Source organism: Uranotaenia lowii, chromosome 1 (assembly GCF_029784155.1).
Source record: "Uranotaenia lowii strain MFRU-FL chromosome 1, ASM2978415v1, whole genome shotgun sequence".
In the NCBI taxonomy this organism is placed as follows: Eukaryota; Metazoa; Arthropoda; class Insecta; order Diptera; family Culicidae; genus Uranotaenia; species Uranotaenia lowii.
The window spans coordinates 24,597,604-24,622,010 of NC_073691.1; the positions used below are offsets into that span (position 1 = coordinate 24,597,604).

At 37.6% G+C, this 24,407-nt stretch overlaps 5 protein-coding genes across 6 annotated transcripts in view; 2 read left to right on the top strand and 3 right to left on the bottom strand.

Annotated features, from left to right (window-relative positions):
- The window catches only part of LOC129740061 (uncharacterized), a 35,418-nt gene extending 32,114 nt beyond the window's left edge, over window positions 1–3,304 (bottom strand). Inside the window, exon 1 of the mRNA XM_055731654.1 lies at window positions 3,164–3,304. The gene's annotated coding sequence lies outside the window, so the exon portion shown is untranslated. The remainder of the gene's footprint in view (window positions 1–3,163) is intronic.
- Window positions 1–24,407, bottom strand: part of LOC129740062 (high affinity copper uptake protein 1) — a 409,058-nt gene that overhangs the window by 253,740 nt on the left and 130,911 nt on the right. The gene's annotated exons all lie outside the window — the stretch shown is intronic.
- On the bottom strand, window positions 9,359–12,796 carry LOC129740057 (46 kDa FK506-binding nuclear protein). Its single transcript, XM_055731649.1, has 3 exons — window positions 12,599–12,796; window positions 12,119–12,469; window positions 9,359–10,700 (listed from the first exon to the last, which is right to left on the bottom strand). Exons 1-3 carry the CDS (start codon window positions 12,606–12,608, stop codon window positions 9,892–9,894), a joined length of 1,170 nt encoding a protein of 389 aa, XP_055587624.1. The 5' UTR covers window positions 12,609–12,796; the 3' UTR covers window positions 9,359–9,891.
- LOC129740056 (signal recognition particle subunit SRP54) lies at window positions 16,899–19,913 on the top strand. Of its 2 annotated transcripts, XM_055731648.1 has the most exons (6): window positions 16,922–17,012; window positions 17,068–17,296; window positions 17,375–17,626; window positions 18,373–18,827; window positions 18,896–19,157; window positions 19,217–19,913. In XM_055731648.1, exons 2-6 carry the CDS (start codon window positions 17,219–17,221, stop codon window positions 19,682–19,684), a joined length of 1,515 nt encoding a protein of 504 aa, XP_055587623.1. In that variant the 5' UTR covers window positions 16,922–17,012; window positions 17,068–17,218; the 3' UTR covers window positions 19,685–19,913. The 2 variants fall into 2 exon arrangements, with proteins under 2 accessions (XP_055587622.1, XP_055587623.1); XM_055731647.1 differs by having other exon boundaries at window positions 16,899–17,296.
- On the top strand, window positions 20,696–21,763 carry LOC129758574 (uncharacterized). The gene has a single exon (XM_055756109.1). The coding sequence runs from the start codon at window positions 20,696–20,698 to the stop codon at window positions 21,761–21,763; it is 1,068 nt and encodes a 355-aa protein (XP_055612084.1).

Below are 24,407 nucleotides of genomic sequence, written 5' to 3' on the forward strand. Positions count from 1 at the left end.
AAATTATACAAGATCTGATATGATTGCAAAAACTAACTGTATCTTGCAGTCTAGTTTGGATGCAGGTTGATATCGTGGCCAAAATTTCATGAAGCTGTTACTTCGGCACATATCGTTAGCTGACATGTGTAAACAAATGATTCAAGAACTTACAAACCTAGGAGGGAAAATTATTTATGTAAATTATTGACATATGATATAAATTGAAAGCGAATCAAGTCATTTGAAAAAAAGTCACAATAGAATGTTTCTAATTTCAAGTTTCGCTTTGTCCATTTCTACACTTGTAATTTTTTGTAGTCTTCTATTCAGAAAATGAATGACTACAAACAACACTAACCTAATGATTCAAAGCAAAGAATACTGAATTTGAAACGGATTCAAACGAATTCACTTACAGTTTGTTGATTTAACACCTAGACAATGAAGCTTTGTCGCTGGTGGCTCCAGAGAGCCAATTTTTGGATTTGTCTTTTATTTTGCAATTTTTCAAATATTTAACAAACATTTTTAACAATCATTTTCACATCAATTCATAAGATTTGTACGTTTTGCTGACTAATTATAATTTTTGTTCGTAAAAAAAAGTGTTAATAAATTTGAGTTCAAGTTATGTGCATTCCAGCATCCATCAGATAACTCAGTACATGATATTTGGTATTTGCTTGGTGGCTACAGAGAATCAAAAGTCCAGTACTTTACGAAATTTCGTGTATCCCAAACTATTACTTAAGTATTATCAAATAAGGGCCTTCTCACAACAGTGATATTTTTTGGTTTAATTGAATAACATTATATTTAAGCGTAGCAAAATTGAGAAAAAACACTTTCGATTGCATATTTCATTTATATTTTAACATATTATCTGTAACATTTTACAATGTATTGCAGATTTTACTACAGGTCCACCATGCGGTAAATACCTCAAAAGATACTGGATCCAAGGGAGGGGTGAAGCGTGGAGTTCCCTGCCAAACGCTTAATATGATTTTTTTTAAATTTAATTCGGTTTTATTAAATTTAAGAAAATTTAGGTTTAAACCAACTTTTATTGGCCTTCATCGAATATTGAAGTTAAAATTGTGAAATAGGTTTGATCTTAACGAATAAGGACACACAGGAAGTAGAATTTGCCTTTGGGGCTTAGCAAGAGCAACGTGCTTATTCTGTTTTGATATCGGAATCTTTGGCAACCTGAGTTATTTTTCTTTAACTGTACGCTTCTCGATCATGATCGCCGGTGTAGTTGTTATCAACTGGAATTGACTTCAATGGCACACTTTTCACTTGTCCACTTCAACTTGAACATTTTTACAAAGAGCTAAAATTATTGATGACCTCACATGGCAATGCCTACTCGAACCTTTTGTTTTTAGTCAATATTATTTCGAATTATCAATAATTCTCTAACTATTCTTTAGCCAAAATTTGAGACCGAAACGATATCTCCAGCTTGTGTTTTGGCTTTCCAAAGTTGGGCATATTTTGCAGTGGGTGACTCTTGACGACGAACGTGTCAAATATAATGCGAAGATGCAGCAAAAATGCAATGACATTCTAAATTTTGTTCAATTTCATCAACACAACAATGGATAAACTTTATAGAAATGTAATTCTAGTATGCCGCGCAGATTTACCTTTTCAAATAGAGATTGACAAACAAAATAAAAAAAAATTTGACGAATTCACCTGTTCATCGAATTTGGTTCTGACAGTGGAAAAATATTACAAGTAGGCACTCATGAAAATGTTTCGTAAAAGCAGCGAACTATGGGGGAAACAGTGTATGAACCGCGAAGAAATTCAATACCTCCCCTCCTGCACAAAACAAATATATGAAATTGTACTTCCCTTTAGTGAAAATGTCCGGAGAATCGATTGGACGTAGTTTCAGACGCCGCACAAGCTAACGAACGCAGTTATAGTGTCTTTTTAACCCCTGATTCCCCTATATTTTGTAAACAATCCAGAAAAAAGTTAATTTAAATTGAAAATTTTGCGATTTTTTCTAAGGAATCCAATAAAGACTGTTTGAGCCACCGAAGGCTTCAGAAAATGGAGGTATGGCTGTTTTGCCCTCAATTCCCTTATATTTTTCAATTATTTCCGAAAAAAGCATGTTCGGACTTATAAATTTTGAACCAAATGGGAAGTATCTTGTAAAATTTTTCCCGAGGAATTCAATGAAGGCTGTTTGAGTCACCGCACGCTTCGAAAAATGGAGTTATGGCTGTTTTTACCCTCAATTCCCCAACATTTTTCTATTACTTCAGAAAAAAAGCTTGTTCGGACTTGAAAATTTTGATCCAAATGAGCTTATGCGATTTTTTCCGAGAATCCAATGAAGGCTGTTTGAGTCACCGCAAGCTCTGGAAAATGGATCAATTCCCCAACATTTTACAATTATTAAAAAAAGCATGATCAAACAGCCTCCATTTGAATTCTCGGAAAAAATCACAAAAGATACGTCTCATTTGGTTCAAAAGTTTCAAGTCCGAACATGCGTTTTCTTAACTATTTGATAAATGTAAGAGAATTGAGGGTAATCAGCCATAACTTCATTTTACGAAGCATGAGGTGGATCATACTGCCCCGATCGATTCATCGGAAAAAATTACACAAGATTCGTCCCGTTTGGATTAAAATTTTCAAGTCGAACGTGCTTTTTTCGGAAATAATTGAAAAACATAGGGGAATTGAGGGTAAAAACAGCCATAACTCCATTTTCAGATGCGTGCTGTGGCTCAAACAGCCTCCATTCGATTTTTCAGAAAAAATCGCACCAGATAGGTCTATTTTATTCAAAATTTTCAATCTAAATTAGATTTTTTTCTGGCATTAGATTTTTTTCATTGTGCAGCGTCTCAAAAAACGCCTGACTAAGGAAAGATTGCAAAATTTCCTCTTCGACCGATGAACCGATGAAAAATTAGGAATTTTTTCAGATGGTTTTCAACAAACTAAGATTTAGATAAACACAGTTTTGTTGTAAAAGATTTGTCAACTGTTCAAGTCTCTTTCAAATTTCCTTAGTTTCATTTGCTAAGAACTTTTGTTAAAATTCTATCTTGGATTAAGACTTAGGCTGTTGAAAAATGTATTAAAAATTGTACCGTAAATTCTTCACATTTTCAAATTTTTACACACAACTTTAACAACTTACCTTATTTTCTAAAGTATACATCGCTCGATATTTACACAGGCAACTGAAGGTGATTGAACCGAGAGAAATTCGCACACGAAAACTACTATATTACATTTGTCGTTTTTCTAACACCTAAAATAAGTAATTCTGGCAAACGGTTTCGAAACTTTTGAACGCCGTCAGACCCGTCAGAAACTAATCATTATCGCATCCGGTGTGCCGTTCCGGATTCTCGTCCTCCGAGTAGTCGTCGATCGTGGGCTGCCAGAAGAAGATATAGTACGCGGACAGGAGCAACGCCGCAAACGACACCGTAAACAGGTAGATACAGACCACGATCACCCGCACGCACTTGGGGGCCCCGGCGGTTTTCTTCTCCGAAAAGTATCCGTCCGCCTGTTCGGCATCCCGGGCGTACAGGGGCTGATTGCTACTCGGTGCCGGATCTTCATTTTCCATCGTTAAAATTATTCGAATCTACAATCTTTTCCTAGTGGTGGTTTCTAAGTTCGGTTAGAATGTTCCGCGTCGATCGAATGCCACTGCCAGACTGAACCGGATTCACGCCATGGGGCCCAATAACTACTCAAGCGTTACGCGCGGACGGCCGGACGAATCGGGGAAAAGTCGAAAAGGAAAATTGAAGACAATACGTAGTTGCTCGCCAATCGATGTATGGTTGTTTACATGTCTGATGAATTTCGGCTGAGCCGCGCTTTTCCTTCCATTCATGATGAGATGACCGCACCACACGGTCCGGGAATTACGTATTCTAGTTAGTAGGTACGAAAAGCTTTCCGTTTTGTTCCTCCCTTTTCCTTACATTAAGGTATAAATTGAATGGATGGTATAAGAATATTTACAACGATTCTTCGTGTTCTCCCTACTAAGTAGAAAGCCGCGACATGCTATAGTAAAAAGTAACTGGTGCGGCATTTCCTGTCCGTTACGGCACCAGCACCAGAGCGGGCGGATCAGTCATGGACACTTAGATGCCGCCACCTTTTCACCGGACAGCGGTAGTAGTTCCGCAAATTAAAACACTGCGAACCACCTGCGTGCAGTCAGTCTGACGTGACGTGCATAAGCTCAAACACAACATAATCAACTTATAGTAGAAAAGCAATGACAACAGGCTAGAAGCAAATGACTTCAATTCGTAAAGCCGGGCGTGGGGAATGGCATCAGTCATACAGGCATTGCGTGGGTGTCTCTGAAAATTAACTTGGGGTAGTCTTCATCGAGAAGAATTTTCTGGACATAAACTTAATTATGGCCTGCGTCTTAAAATTGGAGAATCGTGGCTCCAGAGAACATTTTACCATGCAAGGTTCTTCCAAAAGTTGTTACACCAGAATTTGGTAAATTCGATCGAATTTCATTTTCACTTGGGAATAAGAAATATAATGCTCTGATCCTGAAGCTTAGCTCTAAATAATCAAATAGTTGGATGAACACTGCCGAACTAGAACTTATTTCAAGAAATTTTAAACAACTTCTTCACTAGACGAAAGAAGTCGCGTTTGGCTCCCGTCATTTCTTTTGTTCATCAGCATTAATCCAAAGAAAGTTTCGCTAATCCAATGTCGATGAATCACATATTGAAAAATCCTTCCTCCCAAAGATTTAGGTTTAACCACAGAGAATTCAAATTCTTTCACACGTTTTCAGCTCATTTTTGTTCGAGGCCAGACCTCGGTTCTCTTTGGTTTAACTAGAATTGGAGCCCTGAGAGTCAAAAAGCGTAAAAGAGCAAAATTAATCGGTCGTTAGCGTTATTTTTATCTGGTGACAATTTCACATCCTTTAAATTTTAGGAGTAGAAAATAACACAAGAAAGGAAACTTTGAAACGTGTTTTTTTTTAAAGTTTCGTTTATGTACTTATAATCCTTAGGCTCTAACGCCTTGCTTAGTTTTGGATTTAAATAAGTTCTAATAAGTATTTTTTTTTCAACCGAACCTTATATTAGGCAATAGTGGCTCCATAGAGTTAGCATGTAAAAATTGTTGTATTTACGTTTTGATTACACTAATTTTGGAAGGATTTGGCGCGCTAAATTCAATTTTTTTTCTGAATAGGCTCACCGCTTCTATTGAGTTGAAGTATAAAATTGAAATACGCGTGGGTTAAGTTAACGTGTGGCAATGGAATGATTTATTTTATCTATCCTACAACTAGGCATGGATTACTGAGTTTAGATCATAATTAATTCTACGCCTCCTACAACTAAGCTCGTAACGTTTTCATATTTTGTTGTGTTCAAAACGAATGGTTCTCGTTTCGGCAAAGCAGAAACATTCATTCGATACATTTAAATCAGCTCTTCAAAACTATGCTAAGGCCGGAACAAATATCAATTTCTTCTTCTGTCACCTTTTGACGATAAAAAATTATTTAATTTATAGGTTTTGTGCAATGATCTATTACACAATGTTGTTGCATACAAGCTTCCGTGCAATTTATTCCAATTTAGTAGTTTTTTGTATTATTTTGATAATAAGATGGTAAGATGGCCCATGTCATTCTTTCTCAAAAATACGCTAACCTATGGCCAGGGACCGAAAACAGCACGAACACAGTAAGTGCAACACAATTTGATGACACAGCACTTCCGAAACGAAGCTGTGCTGTGTCTGTGTTGATCTACTTTTGTTGCGTGTCGGCCGCAACACAGCACAGTATGCGACACAGTTGACGACACAGTGTGTTCGTGTGCCGGTCCCAATACGATTATCATTGTTGCTCCAGCCAGCTGGCTTTTTTTTCAATTCGTCGCCTACTTGCTAGCAGCCGAACTGGATAAATTTTTTTCTTTTGCTTTTGCTCAACACAATGTGAGTGAAGAGCTTCGCCATTGAAAATACGGAGAAATGCTGTCCAGTCAAGTGCGACGGGTGAAAAAATAGCCTTGCTCGTAACAACACTGTGTTGCGTGCTGTGTTATCCTCGACACAACACAACTGGGAACTGTGTCGTGTTGATTTGATGCAACACAACACAATTGAAGTGCTGTGCCAAACCAAAGTGTCGCACACAAAAATTTATGTGTCAGCACTCCAGAATTTGTGTTGCACGTTATGTACTGTGTTGTCTTTGTGTTTTTTGTCGGTCTCTGCCTATGGCTTCGAATGATGTTTTTCTTCATTTATATTGCAGCAAACAAGCTTTTTCATCATTTATTAGATGAAAAGTTCACAAAAACGACATTAGTTCTTAGAAACAGAAGGATCAATGGAATCAGCGTGAAACCTGTTATTTTTCATGATTAACTTTTAAGGTTTTATGGTAAACTGGCCTGGGTAATCTGATAAAACTACAGCTCATCGTTTTTCCACTCGCATGAATATTTTGTTGTATTTTGCTAACTTCATACAACTTTTAACTTAAATCAATCATATCAAATTTGGGTCAGAATGCCTACAAGACCACGTGTTTCTTTCTATTTGCTCCTGAGACAAAAGACATGAGACTTGATACTTGAGACCTGAGACCTGAGATAAGAGACATGAGAAATGAACATGAGACAAAGAGACATATGACTTGAGACCTGTCTCATGTCCATGTCTCATGTCTCATGTTACTTGTCTCATGTCAGGTCTCAAGTCTTATGTCTCATGTCTCAAATTTCAGGTCCCATATCTCTTGTATCATGTCTCAAGTCTCAGGTCTCAATGTCATTATCATGTCCTCCATGTCCCAGCTTCAAGTTGTTTTTAGACAGTTTTCAGGAATTGACGCGGTTTTTTTATGCGGTTTTTCACGCGGTACATATTAACGCGTAAAAAAAACCTTACTGTAGTTTTATTGCGAAAACCTTGCATTAACATACTTAAAATCCAGTACAAAGTCGAATTTAGGTGCTAGAATAGTATCAGAAAATGCAGATTGATAAACAGTTCGAAAAGCAGCTACATTAGAATAGTCGTCAGAAATTCTATGTTTCGTAAATCTAAAAATTCAACAAAAAAAAAATCACAAATTACGTATATTATAGAATATAATCCGGATTTTCTGTGTCATTTTTCTATGCCACAATTTAATATAATCATGATTAAGTTAGTTGTTATTTTAAGATTCCCTAAGTTTTGTTTCCCTTTTTTAAATAATGTTGAGTTCTTCATAATTAGCTAGCAAAACAAAGTTGTTGTTTTTTTCTATTTATTTTAGCTAGTTATAACTGCTCTCTGATTTCCACTTGAGTTCTGATTCTTCAGATGATGTTTTTTTCTAATTTTAGACTGACATTAAAACTAAATGCATTACAATGGGCTATACCCAGCTTTTCTTGTTTCCTTCGTCGGCACTGCCATGAGCTTAACTCGGCTAAAGTGTGTTGCCATGGGCTCAACCTGGCTTTACTTGATTTCGATGCCGGCACTGCCATGAACTTAAACTCGGCTGAAGTGCGTTGCCATGGGCTTAACCCAGCTTTTCTTATTTTCTTGACGACCGCAGATGCTTCCCAAGAGTCAACAGACAGATTTGAACCGGCCGGTCCCACTGCCTCCGTACACAAAGGGCAATTAACTCCTGGCAGGATCGCCAATGTGAAATCTAGCCTGGTTCGTTTAAAGGTCCTTCGATTACTGACTCGATGAGCTCGTTCTTCGAGTTAATCCGCACGCTGCACGCTTAGCTTAGATCGGTCTATTGGATGTTTATTATAGCCTATGGCTTAAAATGTCACAGGTTGATTCATTAAAAAGTACCGATTAAACACCACTTTTTTTACATTCTTTGTGGCCATGATCTTAAGGAATAAAAAAAAAACCATATGTGCATTCAAACTCCAGCTTACTCAGGCACGAAGTGGAATAATATTTTTAAGCACCTCATAACTGATTTACAGCCATTTTGAAAAATGTATGTTCGACTTAGAATAACTTTAAAATAAATGATTGCAGCTGAATATTGTCTGAGAATCATATTTGAATAACGTCAGTCCTTTCCATAACTGTAAATTTTGTAAAATTCGGTTAAGAACCAAAGAGTTTGAACGAAAATTTGTTAGGGGTCATGAATAGTGTCGGTATGTTTAGTGTTAAGGACACTTGTGAATTTAAAATCCGCCAACTACCCAAATTTTATTTAAAAAAAACTATTCTGAATTGAAAAATTATATCGTTCTCGTAGGTCAGTAACTTTTTGGTCCATTGAACCGACATTTTTACAATCTACAAAAGAACTTGAAAGATATTAACTACTTACCAAATAACAGCCTGGTCTAGAAAAAATTCACTGAAAAGAAATTTGGCCCAATATCTGTTGATGTCGTTGCTTGATTTTCTATGAGCTTCTCAGAGCCGAAAGGGTAGATGTGAAAAAAAATTCATTTTAGTGTTAATGATGCTTAACGATTCTTGATATTTCAAGTTTTATTGGATGTTTCTTTTTTTTCTCAAGGGATATTGGATGTTTCTTCAGATTTTTAGAATTTTATTTTCAAATTTTACTACGTTCGACCGAAAAATTCAAATTTTATGCATTTATACCCCCTTGACCCCAGGGGCCTCGTGAAGAACGGATGACCTTTTGACTAGATGAAATGTTTAAAGCTTATTTTCGATAATGACATTTTTTATCAGGACTCTATAAACTGTGGCTCCAGAGACTTTTCAAATGCTTTCTTTTTGTCTTACAGCTTGTTTCTTCAAATGTCTCACTCAACGTTTTATGCTAATTCCAATTTTATTTTTGCTTGAAAATGGGAGGCGTTTACGCTATAGCGCTGATGTGGTCTAGTGGATAGGCTGTGTTTCATTGTATAAATAATTATATATTTCAGAGGAAATGCATCTGGGGATAATCTGAAGAGACTATTGCAAGCGGAGTGGATTGCCAACCATTGTAGGTCTTTGAAGGTTGGATGCCTTCCCTCGAAGAACCATCGGCCTTGGAAGCCCGAGAAGCAATTCGAAGGCCAAGCCACACAGACATAGGCTAGACCTTGCTACCGATGAGGGACTATACACACAAAAAAAATGGGAGGCGTTTACGCTACTTCGATTGCTCAGACGGACAACAGAGTAGATGCTGAAAAAAATATCTTCGGATGGACTTCAAAGATTCTGGAGCGTTTATTATTTGTCATCTCAAGTCACGCAGCGCATTGGAAAACGCCAATTTCGTCAGCCAATAGCTGAGTTCGAGGGGTCTAAAGTTACAGAACACAGGGACACGGTGATATGAAAAATTAAAAACAACTAAAAATTTAATTTTAAAGTACTGAATTTTATTAGGATCCCTTGTTTCTCTCTCTTATCGTTTCATTCAGCATGACTCACTCCTTACGTTCGGTTCCGGCAAATTAAAAAAAAACAATCATCACTCCTCCTTCCTCTCTGTTGCGTGGAAGAAACGATAATGCAACTTTTCTACAACAAAAAGAAGCACAACTAGGCGAGAGTAGTTCTTGGTTTGCTATCACAACTCTCAATCAAAACGGAAATCCGGATCTTTCGATTTTTATTGCCCGTGGTTGTCCATTGATCTGCTAAACGTTTCAAAAATCAATCCGGTATAATATTGTTTTTTTTTAAGATTTAATAAAACAACTGATGTATATGGCCGTGTGTGTTCGAACAAACGGTGACGAATAATAAAAAAGTTACTTTTGTGATTGGCGCGGTATGTAATTGTTACAATGTTTTGTTATAGTTTACATTTAACTGTCTTACGCTAGGATGCTTTACCATCATTAGGTTAAGTGCTAGGAAATTGGGGGTCGTGTTGGAGAAAGTTACTTAAAACACATTTTTCAGTTCAACATCAAACACGAGCGTGCTGTTTGGTGGGATCACTGGAGGGCTACCCCGGGTACCGTAGGCCAGCTGGTGTGGCACTGTGAGTCGTCGCTTGCCTCCGACCTTCATTCCGGCAACGCCGACGTCCCATCCCTTGATCACCTCTCCACGTCCCAGGCTGAACTTGAAGCCGGGTCCCTTGTTGGTCGAATCGAAGACCTTATTGTTCTTCTTTAGCCGGCCTTCGTAGTAGACGGCAATCTTCTTACCGGGCTTAGCTTCAGCACCATTTCCGACTCGCAGGTCCTCGACGACCAGACCGCCTTGGAGGGTTCGGGTTTTGGATTCGGGAGTTTTCTGTTGGCCCTTCTCGTCTTTCTTAATTTCCTTGGTCGAAGCATTGCCATTTTCCAAACCGTTTTGTTTCGATGATTTCTTTTCCAGCTTCGCTACCTTAGCCTTGGGTTGCTCTTCCTCGTCCGATTCATCATCATCTTCATCGTCCTCATCGTCGTCCTCATCATCGTCATCATCCTCGTCGTCATCGTCATCGTCACTGTCCTCGGCAGCACCTAATTTACCACCCTCGGCCATCTCTTCATCATCGTCCGAGTCATCCTCCTCGTCGTCCTCGTCGTCATCATCCTCATCGTCATCGTCGTCGGAATCTTCACCGGCACCATTCTTGGCAGCACCCTTCGGCAGCTCGAAGGTCTCATCCATCTCGTCTTCCTCCCCATCGGCCTGCAGTTGCACTTCCTTGGCGTTCACCTTTTCTGCCACCTTTTTGGCGATGCGTTCTTGTTTGCCTGGAAGTTTCGGAAAATGAAGGTTGATTCAACCAAAGGTATAAAAAAGAGGATTGTTTAAAAACGAACATTTTGGTATCAAACTGATATTCTGAAACCAAACTGCCACTAGAATCAGAAGGAAAGCTGACGTTCTGTATCAAAAAATTAGTACGGTACAAATATTTTGACAGATGGTACCGAGCCTTGTACTATTCCTGTTTTTCTAAAATGATTTTATATACTGTTGATTGCTAACTTTCTTGACCTTGCGCAACAGTTAAATAGAACTTTTAAATTACCATAATTTCAATGAATAAATAAAATTTAATTAGAAAGATGCTAAGTTATTTGTAGCAATGTGAGAAGCGATTTTTAAATTAAATAAATTCTCGCATATTGATAGAGTACTGATTCTAAAATCAATAACGAGAATAACCAAATCAAACTTCGATTTTACAGCACAAATTTCAGTTTTGAATTTACTACGTTACTCTTCTAAATTTTGAATTCAATGAAACATGGATTTTTCGTTTTTACCTTGAATTTTAGAACTAAATGTTCTTTGCCTTTCTTTCAGAAAGGTATAGTTATCGGTCGATTTGGTAGATCATTAATTATGGGTCTTAGATATACCTTTATAGGTACCTATCGAATCAGCTCGACGAGTTCAGACGATGTCAGTGCACATGTGTGTATTGGTGTGATTTTTTGTAAACTTTGTTTTTTATTTTTAAATTGGAGTAATTTGTTAGTTACAAAGAACTTTAAAGTCGGGTTATGCACTTGCAAATGATATATTTTTTAAGTGTTTATATGGCCGGAATAATTATTAAATTGTTCAATAATTAGAACATTGCCTGTTCAATATTTGAAACATTGTGTTCAATCGTTGGGACAAAAGTAATTTTGAGTAAAAAGGCTTAAATGATAGTCAAAACATATTTCCGCGAAAAAATATATCGATTCGAAGCTGAGAAACATGCTTAAGCTACACTATTACTGTATTTGTTTTCTCCACTCGTGGAGTGTTCCACCGTACCCGATAAAAACAAACACAAATCGTCGCCAGTGTATTGCTACCTCCCTCATTCACACGCTCTCTCGCAACACTGGCAAAATTATCGGTGGGCCACCGTCCGTAAGCATAACTCCGACAGGTCAAAACCAGTGCAACACCGTCCGAATAAACAAACAGTTTGACAGCACCTAGTGGTGCACCAGTGCAACACTAGTGCAACACTCGGCATAAACAAATACACTATATCAAAAAATTTCCCAAAAAACCTTTCGTTATTATTTATTGGCCACAAATGCATTGAATCCCAAAGATGGTGTTCAATATAAAGTGTTCTTACCCTATTTGAATTTGCAACCGAAACATTTTTGACTTCATCCCTCATCCAATCTCAACAACCCCATGCTGTGCCCCGACTTACCCTTAGCACCTTTCTGTGGTGACACCTCCAGCTCCTCATCTTCCTCCTCCTCATCGTCGTCATCATCGCCGAAGATGTCAGCCTCATCCGGCACCAGATACCCGGTCAGATGTACGATTCCCTCGCCCTTGGTGCTGAGGCAGATCTGATCTCCCTTGTCGAAGTTCAGATCCAGCGCGATCTGCGGCAAAGATTTCCGGAGCGTGCACAGCAGGTAGGTATTGCCTTCCGATGTCAACATAACCTGCACATCTTCGTTGCCACTCTTGGAAAGATCCAGCGCGGCCTGGGACAGATGGTATGCCTTTTCCACCGTTTGGGTGTACTTTTTGTTGGTCTTCAGAATCAGTCCTGCGTGGTACCGGAAACACAAAAATTACCAGTTAAAAATAAAACCACATGCAAAAAGAAACATGTTTCGACATGTGAGAAAAGGCCATCTTGTTTCGGACGGGACAGACATTCTCATTTGAAACTTACCCCAAAACATTTTGATATATTTGTGATTTTACTTCCGCGAGGAACTGTTAAACTTAACAAACTTAAAACTTAACTACACCGGTTATAACTTTAACTGCGAGAACCAGGAGCAAACTTCCGCACGCTTTGAGAAAAAGGAATCCGCACACTTCAGCAAGCAGATGCCGGAACAGACAGACAACTGATCAACTGGAGCGATTTTTGTTGAATGAAACGAACGCTTGGCGGTTCAGTCGTTGGTTTTTTGTTTGCAAACCGGTACCCGCACACGAGGGCTAGAAAGAGATGCAGCATGAAAACACGTTTTATTCGTTCAGTTTCGCAGTTGGATGTGTGCGTGTTAAGCGTTGCTTTCAGCGCGCGCGGGAACCGTTTTCGCAGAACTGAACGAAACGTATCGAAAAGGGAAGCGTTTGTGGGAAAACGCTTCGATATCCGGGACCAACTTTAGAAAAAGATGCAAAAGCTTAATAAAATAAAGTTAAATTTAAATTTCAAATTTATTTCGGATAATTTCTAACATGTATTATAATACCTGAAGGTATCTTAGTAAAATGCTTATCAAAAGGTTACAAATTTTCTACAAGAAATATGTGCAAAAAATGTAAAAAAGAATTTGTGGATGGTGAACACCGCTAGAATCGTCATTGAAAGGGATCACTAAACATATTTTCATTTCAATAATTCTAGAGTTTTTTTTGATTAGGTCGTATGAGCCACCTCACGTGTTTTGAGAAAATCGCAGTTAAAGTTTTGTAACTTATTTTTAATTCTAGTATTTAAAATGCTGCTCAGAATTGTCTGAAAATTTGGTACGGGATGCGAAGATAGATAAGAAAGAGCCTGGAGTAATAAATTCAACCATAAAATTGTGTTTTTGAGTAAACATGCACTTACGACCTTTGGCATAACATGCTTGGCGCCAACGTCGTTTTGCATATTGCTAAATTTTATCTGAAACTTCATTTTATGGGTCTTAAACTTGTCTATTTCTTCTCAAGTTGTAATGTACTTACGTTTGAATCCATGGACCGATGTCCCGGTTAACACGGGTGATATGCGCTCTACAGAATTTATTATTTATTATTTGTCATTTTTGTCATTTTTATCATTTTTATCATTTTTGTCATTTTTGTAATTTTTGTAATTTTTGTAATTTTTGTCATTTTTGTCATTTTTGTCATTTTTGTCATTTTTGTCAATTTTGTCATTTTTGTCATTTTTGTCATTTTTGTCATTTTTGTCATTTTTGTCATTTTTGTCATTTTTGTCATTTTTGTCATTTTTGTCATTTTTGTCATTTTTGTCATTTTTGTCATTTTTGTCATTTTTGTCATTTTTGTCATTTTTGTCATTTTTGTCATTTTTGTCATTTTTGTCATTTTTGTCATTTTTGTCATTTTTGTCATTTTTGTCATTTTTGTCATTTTTGTCATTTTTGTCATTTTTGTCATTTTTGTCATTTTTGTCATTTTTGTCATTTTTGTCATTTTTGTCATTTTTGTCATTTTTGTCATTTTTGTCATTTTTGTCATTTTTGTCATTTTTGTCATTTTTGTCATTTTTGTCATTTTTGTCATTTTTGTCATTTTTGTCATTTTTGTCATTTTTGTCATTTTTGTCATTTTTGTCATTTTTGTCATTTTTGTCATTTTTGTCATTTTTGCCTTTTTATCATTTTTGTCACTTTTGTCTTATATGACAATTTGTCATTTTTATCATTTTTGTCATATTTGTCATTTTCGTCATTTTTGTCATATTTGTCATTTTTGTCATTTTTGTCATTTTTGTTATTTTTGTCATTTTTGTCATTTTTTTCATTTTTGTCATTTTTGTCATTTTTGTCAATTTTGTAATTTTGTATCATTTTTGTCATTTTTGTCATTTTTGTCATTTTTGTCATTTTTGTCATTTTTGTCATTTTTGTCATTTTTGTCATTTTTGTCATTTTTGTCATTTTTGTCATTTTTGTCATTTTTGTCATTTTTGTCATTTTTGTCATTTTTGTCATTTTTGTCATTTTTGTCATTTTTGTCATTTTTGTCATTTTTGTCATTTTTGTCATTTTTGTCATTTTTGTCATTTTTGTCATTTTTGTCATTTTTGTCATTTTTGTCATTTTTGTCATTTTTGTCATTTTTGTCTTTTTGTCATTTTTGTCATTTTTGTCATTTTTGTCATTTTTTTCATTTTTGTCATTTTTGTCATTTTTGTCATTTTTGTCATTTTTTTTTCATTTTTGTCATTTTTGTCATTTTTGTCATTTTTGTCATTTTTGTCATTTTTGTCATTTTTGTCATTTTTGTCATTTTTGTCATTTTTGTCATTTTTGTCATTTTTGTCATTTTTGTCATTTTTGTCATTTTTGTCATTTTTGTCATTTTTGTCATTTTTGTCATTTTTGTCATTTTTGTCATTTTTGTCATTTTTGTCATTTTTGTCATTTTTGTCATTTTTGTCATTTTTGTCATTTTTGTCATTTTTGTCATTTTTGTCATTTTTGTCATTTTTGTCATTTTTGTCATTTTTGTCATTTTTGTCATTTTTGTCATTTTTGTCATTTTTGTCATTTTTGTCATTTTTGTCATTTTTGTCATTTTTGTCATTTTTGTCATTTTTGTCATTTTTGTCATTTTTGTCATTTTTGTCATTTTTGTCATTTTTGTCATTTTTGTCATTTTTGTCATTTTTGTCATTTTTGTCATTTTTGTCATTTTTGTCATTTTTGTCATTTTTGTCATTTTTGTCATTTTTGTCATTTTTGTCATTTTTTTTCATTTTTGTCGTTTTTGTTATTTTTTTTTTCATTTTTGTCATTTTTGTCATTTTTGTCATTTTTGTCATTTTTGTCATTTTTGTCATTTTTGTCATTTTTGTCATTTTTGTCATTTTTGTCATTTTTGTCATTTTTGTCATTTTTGTCATTTTTGTCATTTTTGTCATTTTTGTCATTTTTGTCATTTTTGTCATTTTTGTCATTTTTGTCATTTTTGTCATTTTGTCATTTTTGTCATTTTTGTAATTTTTGTCATTTTTGTAATTTTTGTAATTTTTGTCATTTTTGTCATTTTTGTCATTTTTGTCATTTTTGTCATTTTTGTCATTTTTGTCATTTTTGTCATTTTTGTCATTTTTGTCATTTTTGTCATTTTTGTCATTTTTGTCATTTTTGTCATTTTTGTCATTTTTGTCATTTTTGTCATTTTTGTCATTTTTGTCATTTTTGTCATTTTTGTCATTTTTGTCATTTTTGTCATTTTTGTCATTTTTGTCATTTTTGTCATTTTTGTCATTTTTGTCATTTTTGTCATTTTTGTCATTTTTGTCATTTTTGTCATTTTTGTCATTTTTGTCATTTTTGTCATTTTTGTCATTTTTGTCATTTTTGTCATTTTTGTCATTTTTGTCATTTTTGTCATTTTTGTCATTTTTGTCATTTTTGTCATTTTTGTCATTTTTGTCATTTTTGTCATTTTTGTCATTTTTGTCATTTTTGTCATTTTTGTCATTTTCGTCATTTTTGTCATTTTTGTCATATTTGTCATTTTTGTCATTTTTGTCATTTTTGTTATTTTTGTCATTTTTGTCATTTTTTTCATTTTTGTCATTTTTGTCAATTTTGTCATTTTTGTTATTTTTGTCATTTTTGTCATTTTTGTCATTTTTGTCATTTTTGTCATTTTTGTCATTTTTGTCATTTTTGTCATATTTGTCATTTTTGTCATTTTTGTAATTTTTGTAATTTTTGTAATTTTTGTCATTTTTGTCATTTTTGTCATTTTTGTCATTTTTGTCATTTTTGTCATTTTTGTCATTTTTGTCATTTTTGTCATTTTTGTCATTTTTGTCATTTTTGTCATTTTTGTCATTTTTGTCATTTTTGTCATTTTTGTCATTTTTATCATTTTTGTCATTTTTGTCATTTTTATCATTTTTGTCATTTTTGTCATTTTTGTCATTTTTGTCATTTTTGTCATTTTTGTCATTTTTGTCATTTTTGTCATTTTTGTCATTTTTGTCATTTTTGTCATTTTTGTCATTTTTGTCATTTTTTGTTATTTTCATCATTTTTGCCATGTTTGGTATTTTCGTCATTTTTGCTATTTTGGGCATTTTTGCCATTTTGGGCATTTTTGTCAAATTTCGAGCAAACGTTTGGAATGCAAATTTCAAAACCGACGCCCTTGAACGAAACGGTTGCTCATTTCAGCTTTTTGGGCAATGTACACCCATGCCTTTGCCAAGTCACAGAAAAATACAAAAGAAAAAAAACTCGCACCCCCGATCTGACAGCTATCTGTTGTGTTGTTCGCATTTTACTGTTCACGCACGGACTTCTTGCTTCGTCGCAGGAATTTTTCTGGAAAAACGAGGGATAAATTGTTTCAATAGTAATTAAATTGCACAGCTACTGGTGAGAAAGTTGCGGAAATTTATAAGGAACCGATTTAGTGTAAATTTTTTAGCAGAACAGCGTTGCAAAGATCAAAACTCGAGAAGGAAAAAAGGAGATGTCAATTTTGGAACCAGTTTGAGGGAACCAACACACTGAGCTCGAACGAGAAGTAAAAAATATTTTGTAATTTTCTGTATTGATTTAAAGCGACAAAATCCATCAAAATGGTGTTAGCGGATCTCGGGCGAAAAATCACGAATGCTTTGCATTCGCTGAGCAAGGCTACGATCATCAATGAAGAGGTATAATTGAAAGCTTACAAAATGATGAATTCCGATGTTATTCGGATTGAACTGGTTCGTTTGATTGTACCATTTTAGGTTCTCGATGCTATGCTCAAGGAGATCTGCATGGCCCTGCTGGAGGCCGATGTGAACATCCGACTGGTGAAGAAGCTGCGGGAGAATGTGAAATCGGTTATCGATTTCGACGAAATGGCCGGAGGTCTGAACAAACGGCGGATGATACAGTCGGCCGTCTTTAAGGAACTGGTCAAGCTGGTCGATCCGGGTGTTAAGCCCTATCAGCCAGTCAAGGGCCGTCCCAATATTATCATGTTTGTCGGGTTGCAGGTGCGTGGCTTTTAAAATTGAAATTTCCTTGTCTGTTATAAGATAATTGTGCTGCATTTTGATTAGAGATTGAACTTCAAATTTAGAATTCAGAATAAGAAATCAAACCTCAAAATTAAAATGTTAACTCGCAATTAATCCAACAAACTAAATTTTGTCTGTTTTCCTTATTTTCGTGTTTTTTTTCTTATTTGTCAATTTTACATTCTTTTTATTTTCGTCATTCTGGTAATTTTTAAAAGTGGCTTTGTTCAGTCATTTTTGTCATTTATTTGTGTTATTTGACAAGTTTCGTAATATAAAAGGCGAATAAATTGTTAATTTTCTGTCTCTATAAAATACATAAAACAAACGAACTTACAAACAACTTTCGTATTTTTGTTATTTTTATAAATTTTTGTATCGCCATTTCCATTGTGCACAGAATGGAGCACAGAATTAGATGAACAATTCTGTGCTGTCAGAAACCAAAAAAAACAAGGATAGTGGATACAAAACTCTATTCCAAATTTGAAAACAAAATTCACAGTAAAAAAAAAATGAGCCAAAATCATTTAGTGTTTTAATCAAAGGTAAATTATTTTGTAGACAAAAGTATAAAAATCTGAAAAACTGCAGAAATCAGGAAATAAAAATGTGGAAATTCTGATTTAATCTAACTTTGAATTTCAATTTAAAAGATGCATCTCAAAATTGCACTTCTCATCCCAGTATGTTGTCGTCACTGAACTTTTTACTTCTTCCAGGGTTCCGGTAAAACGACCACCTGCACCAAGCTGGCCTACCACTACCAGAAGAAGAACTGGAAGTCGTGTCTGGTGTGTGCGGATACTTTCCGTGCCGGTGCTTACGATCAGATCAAGCAGAACGCCACCAAAGCTCGTATTCCCTTTTACGGTAGCTACACCGAAGTCGATCCGGTTGTGATTGCCCAAGATGGTGTGGAGATGTTTAAGAAGGAGGGCTTCGAGTTTATCATTGTCGATACCAGTGGTCGGCACAAGCAGGAGGAATCGCTGTTCGAGGAGATGTTGGCCGTTGCGACGGCTATCAAGCCGGATAATATTATCTTCGTGATGGACGCTACGATTGGACAGGCTTGCGAGGCTCAAGCTAAGGCCTTCAAGGAGAAGGTAGACATCGGGTCCGTGATCATTACCAAGCTGGATGGACACGCCAAGGGAGGTGGTGCGCTGTCGGCGTAAGTCTTCAGGAATATTTTTGTAAAAAGGACACAAATAGTAAATGACTGAATTTCTCATTTTTCAGTGTGGCGGCAACCAACTCGCCGATCATCTTCATCGGAACCGGAGAGCACATTGACGATTTGGAACCGTTCAAGACGAAACCCTTCATCAGCAAGCTGCTTGGAATGGGTGACATCGAGGGGCTGATTGACAAAGTTAACGAGCTGAATCTGGACGACAACGAAGAGTTGATTGACAAAATCAAACACGGACAGTTCACGATACGGGACATGTACGAGCAGTTCCAGAACATCATGAAGATGGGACCGTTCTCGCAAATTATGGTAAACGCTTAGCACATGTTCATATCTGACATTTTACTAATGAAAAATTCTCCATGCAGGGCATGATCCCAGGCTTCTCGCAGGACTTCATGACCAAGGGTGGGGAGCAGGAATCGATGGCCCGCATCAAGCGCCTCATGACCATGATGGATTCGATGTCCGATGGGGAGCTAGACAACAAGGACGGGGCGAAGCTGTTCAGTAAACAGCCAACCCGGGTGATCCGCGTGGCGTCAGGGTCGGGTGTAACGGAGCGGGACGTGCGGGATCTGATCTCGCAGTACACCAAGTTTGCTGCAGTCATTAAGAAAATGGGCGGCATCAAGGGTCTGTTCAAGAGTGGCGATATGGCGAAAAACGTTAACCCCACGCAGATGGCTAAGCTCAATCAGCAGATGGCCAAGATGATCGACCCCCGGATGTTCCAGCAGATGGGCGGCATGAGTGGGCTGCAGAACATGATGCGGCAGCTGCAGCAGGGTGCCGGCGGGCTGCAGAACCTGATGGGCGGATTCGGTAAGTCTTGAACAGCTGGTTCGGTGGTTTCGATTTTAGCCGAGTCCTTCCCCTTTTTGGAAAAGGACAGGATGTCAGATTTATTTTCTCCTTCTCTGGATAGTGTTTGTATTGTGTTGTAGGAAGTTAATTTTTTTTATTTGAATTGTTTATCTACATATAACGGAAATCGTATTACGATCGGATAGTGCGCGGTCAGAAGTGCTCGGTAGAAAATAAACTAGTTCTATCGTAATTGTAGACGGCCTTGGTTGATATATTTTTTTCTAAGCTTTCCGAACCTTCCATGTTAGAATTTTTTAAAGTAGGTATTTAGGTTAAGATTAAAATGATACGAATATTGGTATAGATTCAGACAGAATAGATTTTAAAAATTTCAAAGGGGAACGAGTGCCTGATGAAATATTATTTCGTTTTGTAACTTTATTATTCTTTTGAACTGCTTTCACTGATCTGTGACAACAATTTTCACAAATTTTATTGAAGGTACTATGTGCGAGAATCAGTTACCAACAAAGTTTCTATTCAGTCATTGCATTAGTCGTTACATACTGGAAACTGTTTGGACTTATATTAAAAGCAAACGGTAAGCACTTTTGAATTGACAGTTGCTGTTATTATCGTCCTTATTCAATGCTTATTCATTATCTAGCATGATTCCGCCAGGATGTAGGTGCCCAGGTGAAGGTCGCTCAAGGCTAGATAGGAATATTTTAACTGTTCATAAGCCATTCTGCGCTGAAAGGTTTTGGGCAAAAAAAAAATCGAACCAAACGGTAATCTCACAATTTTAGACACTGAAACACATACTTACTTACTAACTTGACTTTCTTACTTACTAACTCACTCGCTCGCTTACTCACACACTTACTTGCTTACTTACTCACTTACTTTCTGATTTATTTACGTACTTATTTACTTTTTACTTACTTATTAACTTACTTAACTACTTACTTGAAGCGAAAGGAAGTAGATACGTTTTGAGAACACGATCACCGGAAATATATTCAAAACTATGCAAGATGACTCACCTTGTGGATGAAGATCGAACCCGCGTAGAAGTGATAGATCACCCAAATTACAGTTTCACGCAAGGCGTGGTCTACGAACCTGACACCAAAGAATACAGTGAAGAGGATCTTTTGAAGGAACTTAGCCGAGAAGGAGTTACTGCTGTCAAACGGATCACTAACAAAGATAAACAAACCGGTCTGATCAAAAACACACCTCTCCTGATACTAACTTTTAAAGGGACCAAAAGGCCAACCCATATTCTCTTTGGGATGCTACGGATCAGTGTTCGTGCGTATTATCCGTCCGTACTACAGTGCCGCAGCTGCGCTGCCTACGGCCACGCCCGTAAGCATTGTACGAGCGAAGCGGTGTGTTTCAGATGCTCACAAAAACACGAGCTCGACAAGGATCAGGATTGTCCGAACCCAGAGTACTGCTACCATTGTAAAGGCGCTCACTCACCGATCAGCAAAAGCTGTCCGGTCTTCCGAAAGGAGGAAGCAGTGGTTCGTATTAAAGTTGACAAAGGTGTTACGTATCGAGAAGCCCGAGACGAAGTTGAACGAACAAGCTCTCAAAGTTCATACTCAAGCAAAGTTCAGAGTCGTTTGAACGAACATTCCGACAAGGACCGAGAAATTAAGCTGCTCCAAAAAGAAGTCGAGAAGCTCAGAGATCAACTGAAAGACTTTGCGCTACTCAAATCTCAACTCGAGGCTTTACAAGTTCTCCACCAGGCAGCCCTCAAAGTTAACCAAGAACCATCTGGCAGTAGCCAAACGAGCATTAGACCAACTGATGACAATATGGAAACAGCTTCAAAAACCCGTGTATCTAGAATAGATTCAGGAAAAAGAACTTCGGCAATCATTCACAAAATCCCACAGAATCAGACCACCTCAAACTCGCAACGATATTCTACTCGTAGCATGAGCAGGAAACGGAGCTCGCAAACGCTTCCTCAAGCCGAATACGATAAAACATCGAAAAAACCCCACGCTGAACAACCAATTGAATACGACATCATGCTGAGTTCCGAAGGACATACATCCGATGACAACGACAACGATGACTGATCACACTACATTCACCGCAGACCTGGCCACCTTTACTATAACGCAAAACGACCCCAGCAACGAAATTGGTACACGAATTTTCAACGAACCAGATTCAAGTCAAACTACTCACCAGACTCCGAGCCGGAATCCAGCAATCAGGCACTCCCCCGTGTCAGCCTCAGCAGTAAACGCAATCTTGTCACATCACGAATCAGACACTGCAACAGCTGACACGGGGAACCTGCCCTCAACGGCAAGTACCCACGAAATTTATTCCCCAACAACAAACCCTGCCGAGTTCTTTCCCACAGAGACAGCAATCAACTACGATCATCTAGACCCACAAAGCACATACCTAACATCGACCATCCAGAGTCCCAGTACACCCACAATCAACACACACCGTCAATTTGACAACAATCATCACACAACATCGGTTTCAGGCAGGAATCCAGCAAATAAGCATCTCCCCGTGTCAGCCTCAACCGCCAACACACCACCATCAACAGAACAACTACCGGTGACAGCTGACACGGGGGAAATGCCTCCCTTGGCAAGTATACATTCATCTCTCTGTCATTCGTCCAATTCAGTCGACCATCTATCCATAGATTCAGAGGATTCGGAACACTATAGCAGCCCTACCTTCGCACTACAATGGAATATACGAGGTTTAAGAACGCACCGCAACGATTTGCAGCTCCTGACTTCAAAATTTCAACCAACTGCAATATGTCTACAGGAAACGAACGCTGGATCGCACAATATGGATGCTAATTACCTTGGGCTCAACTACCATCTTATGCTCGGAACGTGTTCTGCTCACAGCAGACAAGGTGCGGCCCTGGCTATTAAAACCGGAACACCTTTCCAACGGCTACCGGTAAATTCGGACATACAAGCAGTAGCAATCCGCATATTTTCACCTGTCGAAATGACGCTCGTTTCCATCTACTTACCACCGAGCGAAATCGACGTCTTAGACAAACTAGAGGATTTGCTCGACACACTTCCGAAACCACTCATGATTCTGGGGGACTTCAACGCTCACCATGCTTCATGGGGGAGCCGTATTTTAAGCAGATCTACGATAGCAGCGAATAGAGGTAACCAGTTGCTTGAAATTTTGGAAAAAAACCAATTAGTTACTATGAATGATGGTTCACATACACGAATCGACTCTGCATCAGGCAATACGCAGGCTATGGACCTCTCCATCTGCTCTCCATCACTATTACAAAGGTTCACGTGGAACATCCTAGCGGACACCTCTGACAGCGATCATTTCCCAATTTTGGTACGGTGTTATGACAGCAATGACATCGAAAATGGCAATATAATCAAGCAAATTGGGAGGACTACGTGGAACTAGTAAACGAAAATATTATTCCGGAAGAACCGCTAACAGTGGAAGAATTCACAGAACGACTTATCGAAGCGGCAGAAAAAACAATTCCCAGAACAAGTAATAAGCCTGCTAAAAAACGGTTGCTTGGTGGAACCCTGAGGTTAAAGCTGCTATAAAAGAACGACGAAAAGCGCTTCGATCACTTCGACGACTTGGAGAAAACGATTTGAGGAAACCACGTGCACTAGCTCAATTCCACGAGGCAAGATCAATTTGCCGGAAAATTATACGTGAAGCAAAGCAAAAATCATGGGAGGAATTTATAGATACAATAAACCCTGACAGTCCATCCGCAGTAATATGGAACCGTATAAATCGCTTACGAGGTAAACGTCACTCTAACAACATCATCTTTCATCTACCAACTGGAGCTACTAGCGACGGGTCTACAGTCTGCAATGTACTGGCAGATGAGTACGAAAAACGCTTTTCGGATTCCAACTACCCAAAACGGCTTCAAAACTCAACCAGATCTGCATTCACAACCGACCGACCGTACCTCGATGAAAAATACAATTCAGCTTTTTCGCTGCTTGAATTGGAATGGGCACTTGAACGACGCGGAGGTAATTCTACTGGCCATGACAATATCGGTTACCCTTTGCTACAAAAACTTCCTGCATCTTCCAAGCGTGCTCTCTTGGATCTCTACAACCGTATTTGGGCATCGGGACTATTTCCACCATCCTGGAGACACGGTATTGTAATCCCTATCCCCAAACCAGATGGAAATCGAAGTCAACCAGATGGATACAGGCCCATAACTCTCCTTAGCTGCATGGGTAAAGTATTCGAACGTTTGATAAATCGCCGTCTAGTTACCGAGCTCGAAGCCACCGGTAGATTAGATCACCGTCAACACGCTTTCCGTGCTGGTCATGGAGTGGATACTTATTTTGCCCAGCTAGAAACCCTTACAAACATCAACGATTCGGAGCACATAGAGTTGGTATCTCTGGACATTTCGAAGGCGTTCGATACCACCAACAGGACTCATATTCTGCGCACATTGAGAGGATGGAAAATAAGAGGCCGTATGCTGAATATGTTATGCAGCTACCTCGAGCACAGAACGTTTAAGGTATCTGCAAACGGATCGTTATCTACTCTACGATCTGCTGAAAACGGAGTTCCTCAGGGATCTACTTTGTCCGTAACGCTTTTCTTAGTAGCCATGCAACCTTTGTTTGATGTTATACCAAGTAACGTAGAAACTCTGCTATACGCCGACGATGTTCTCCTGATCTCCAAAGG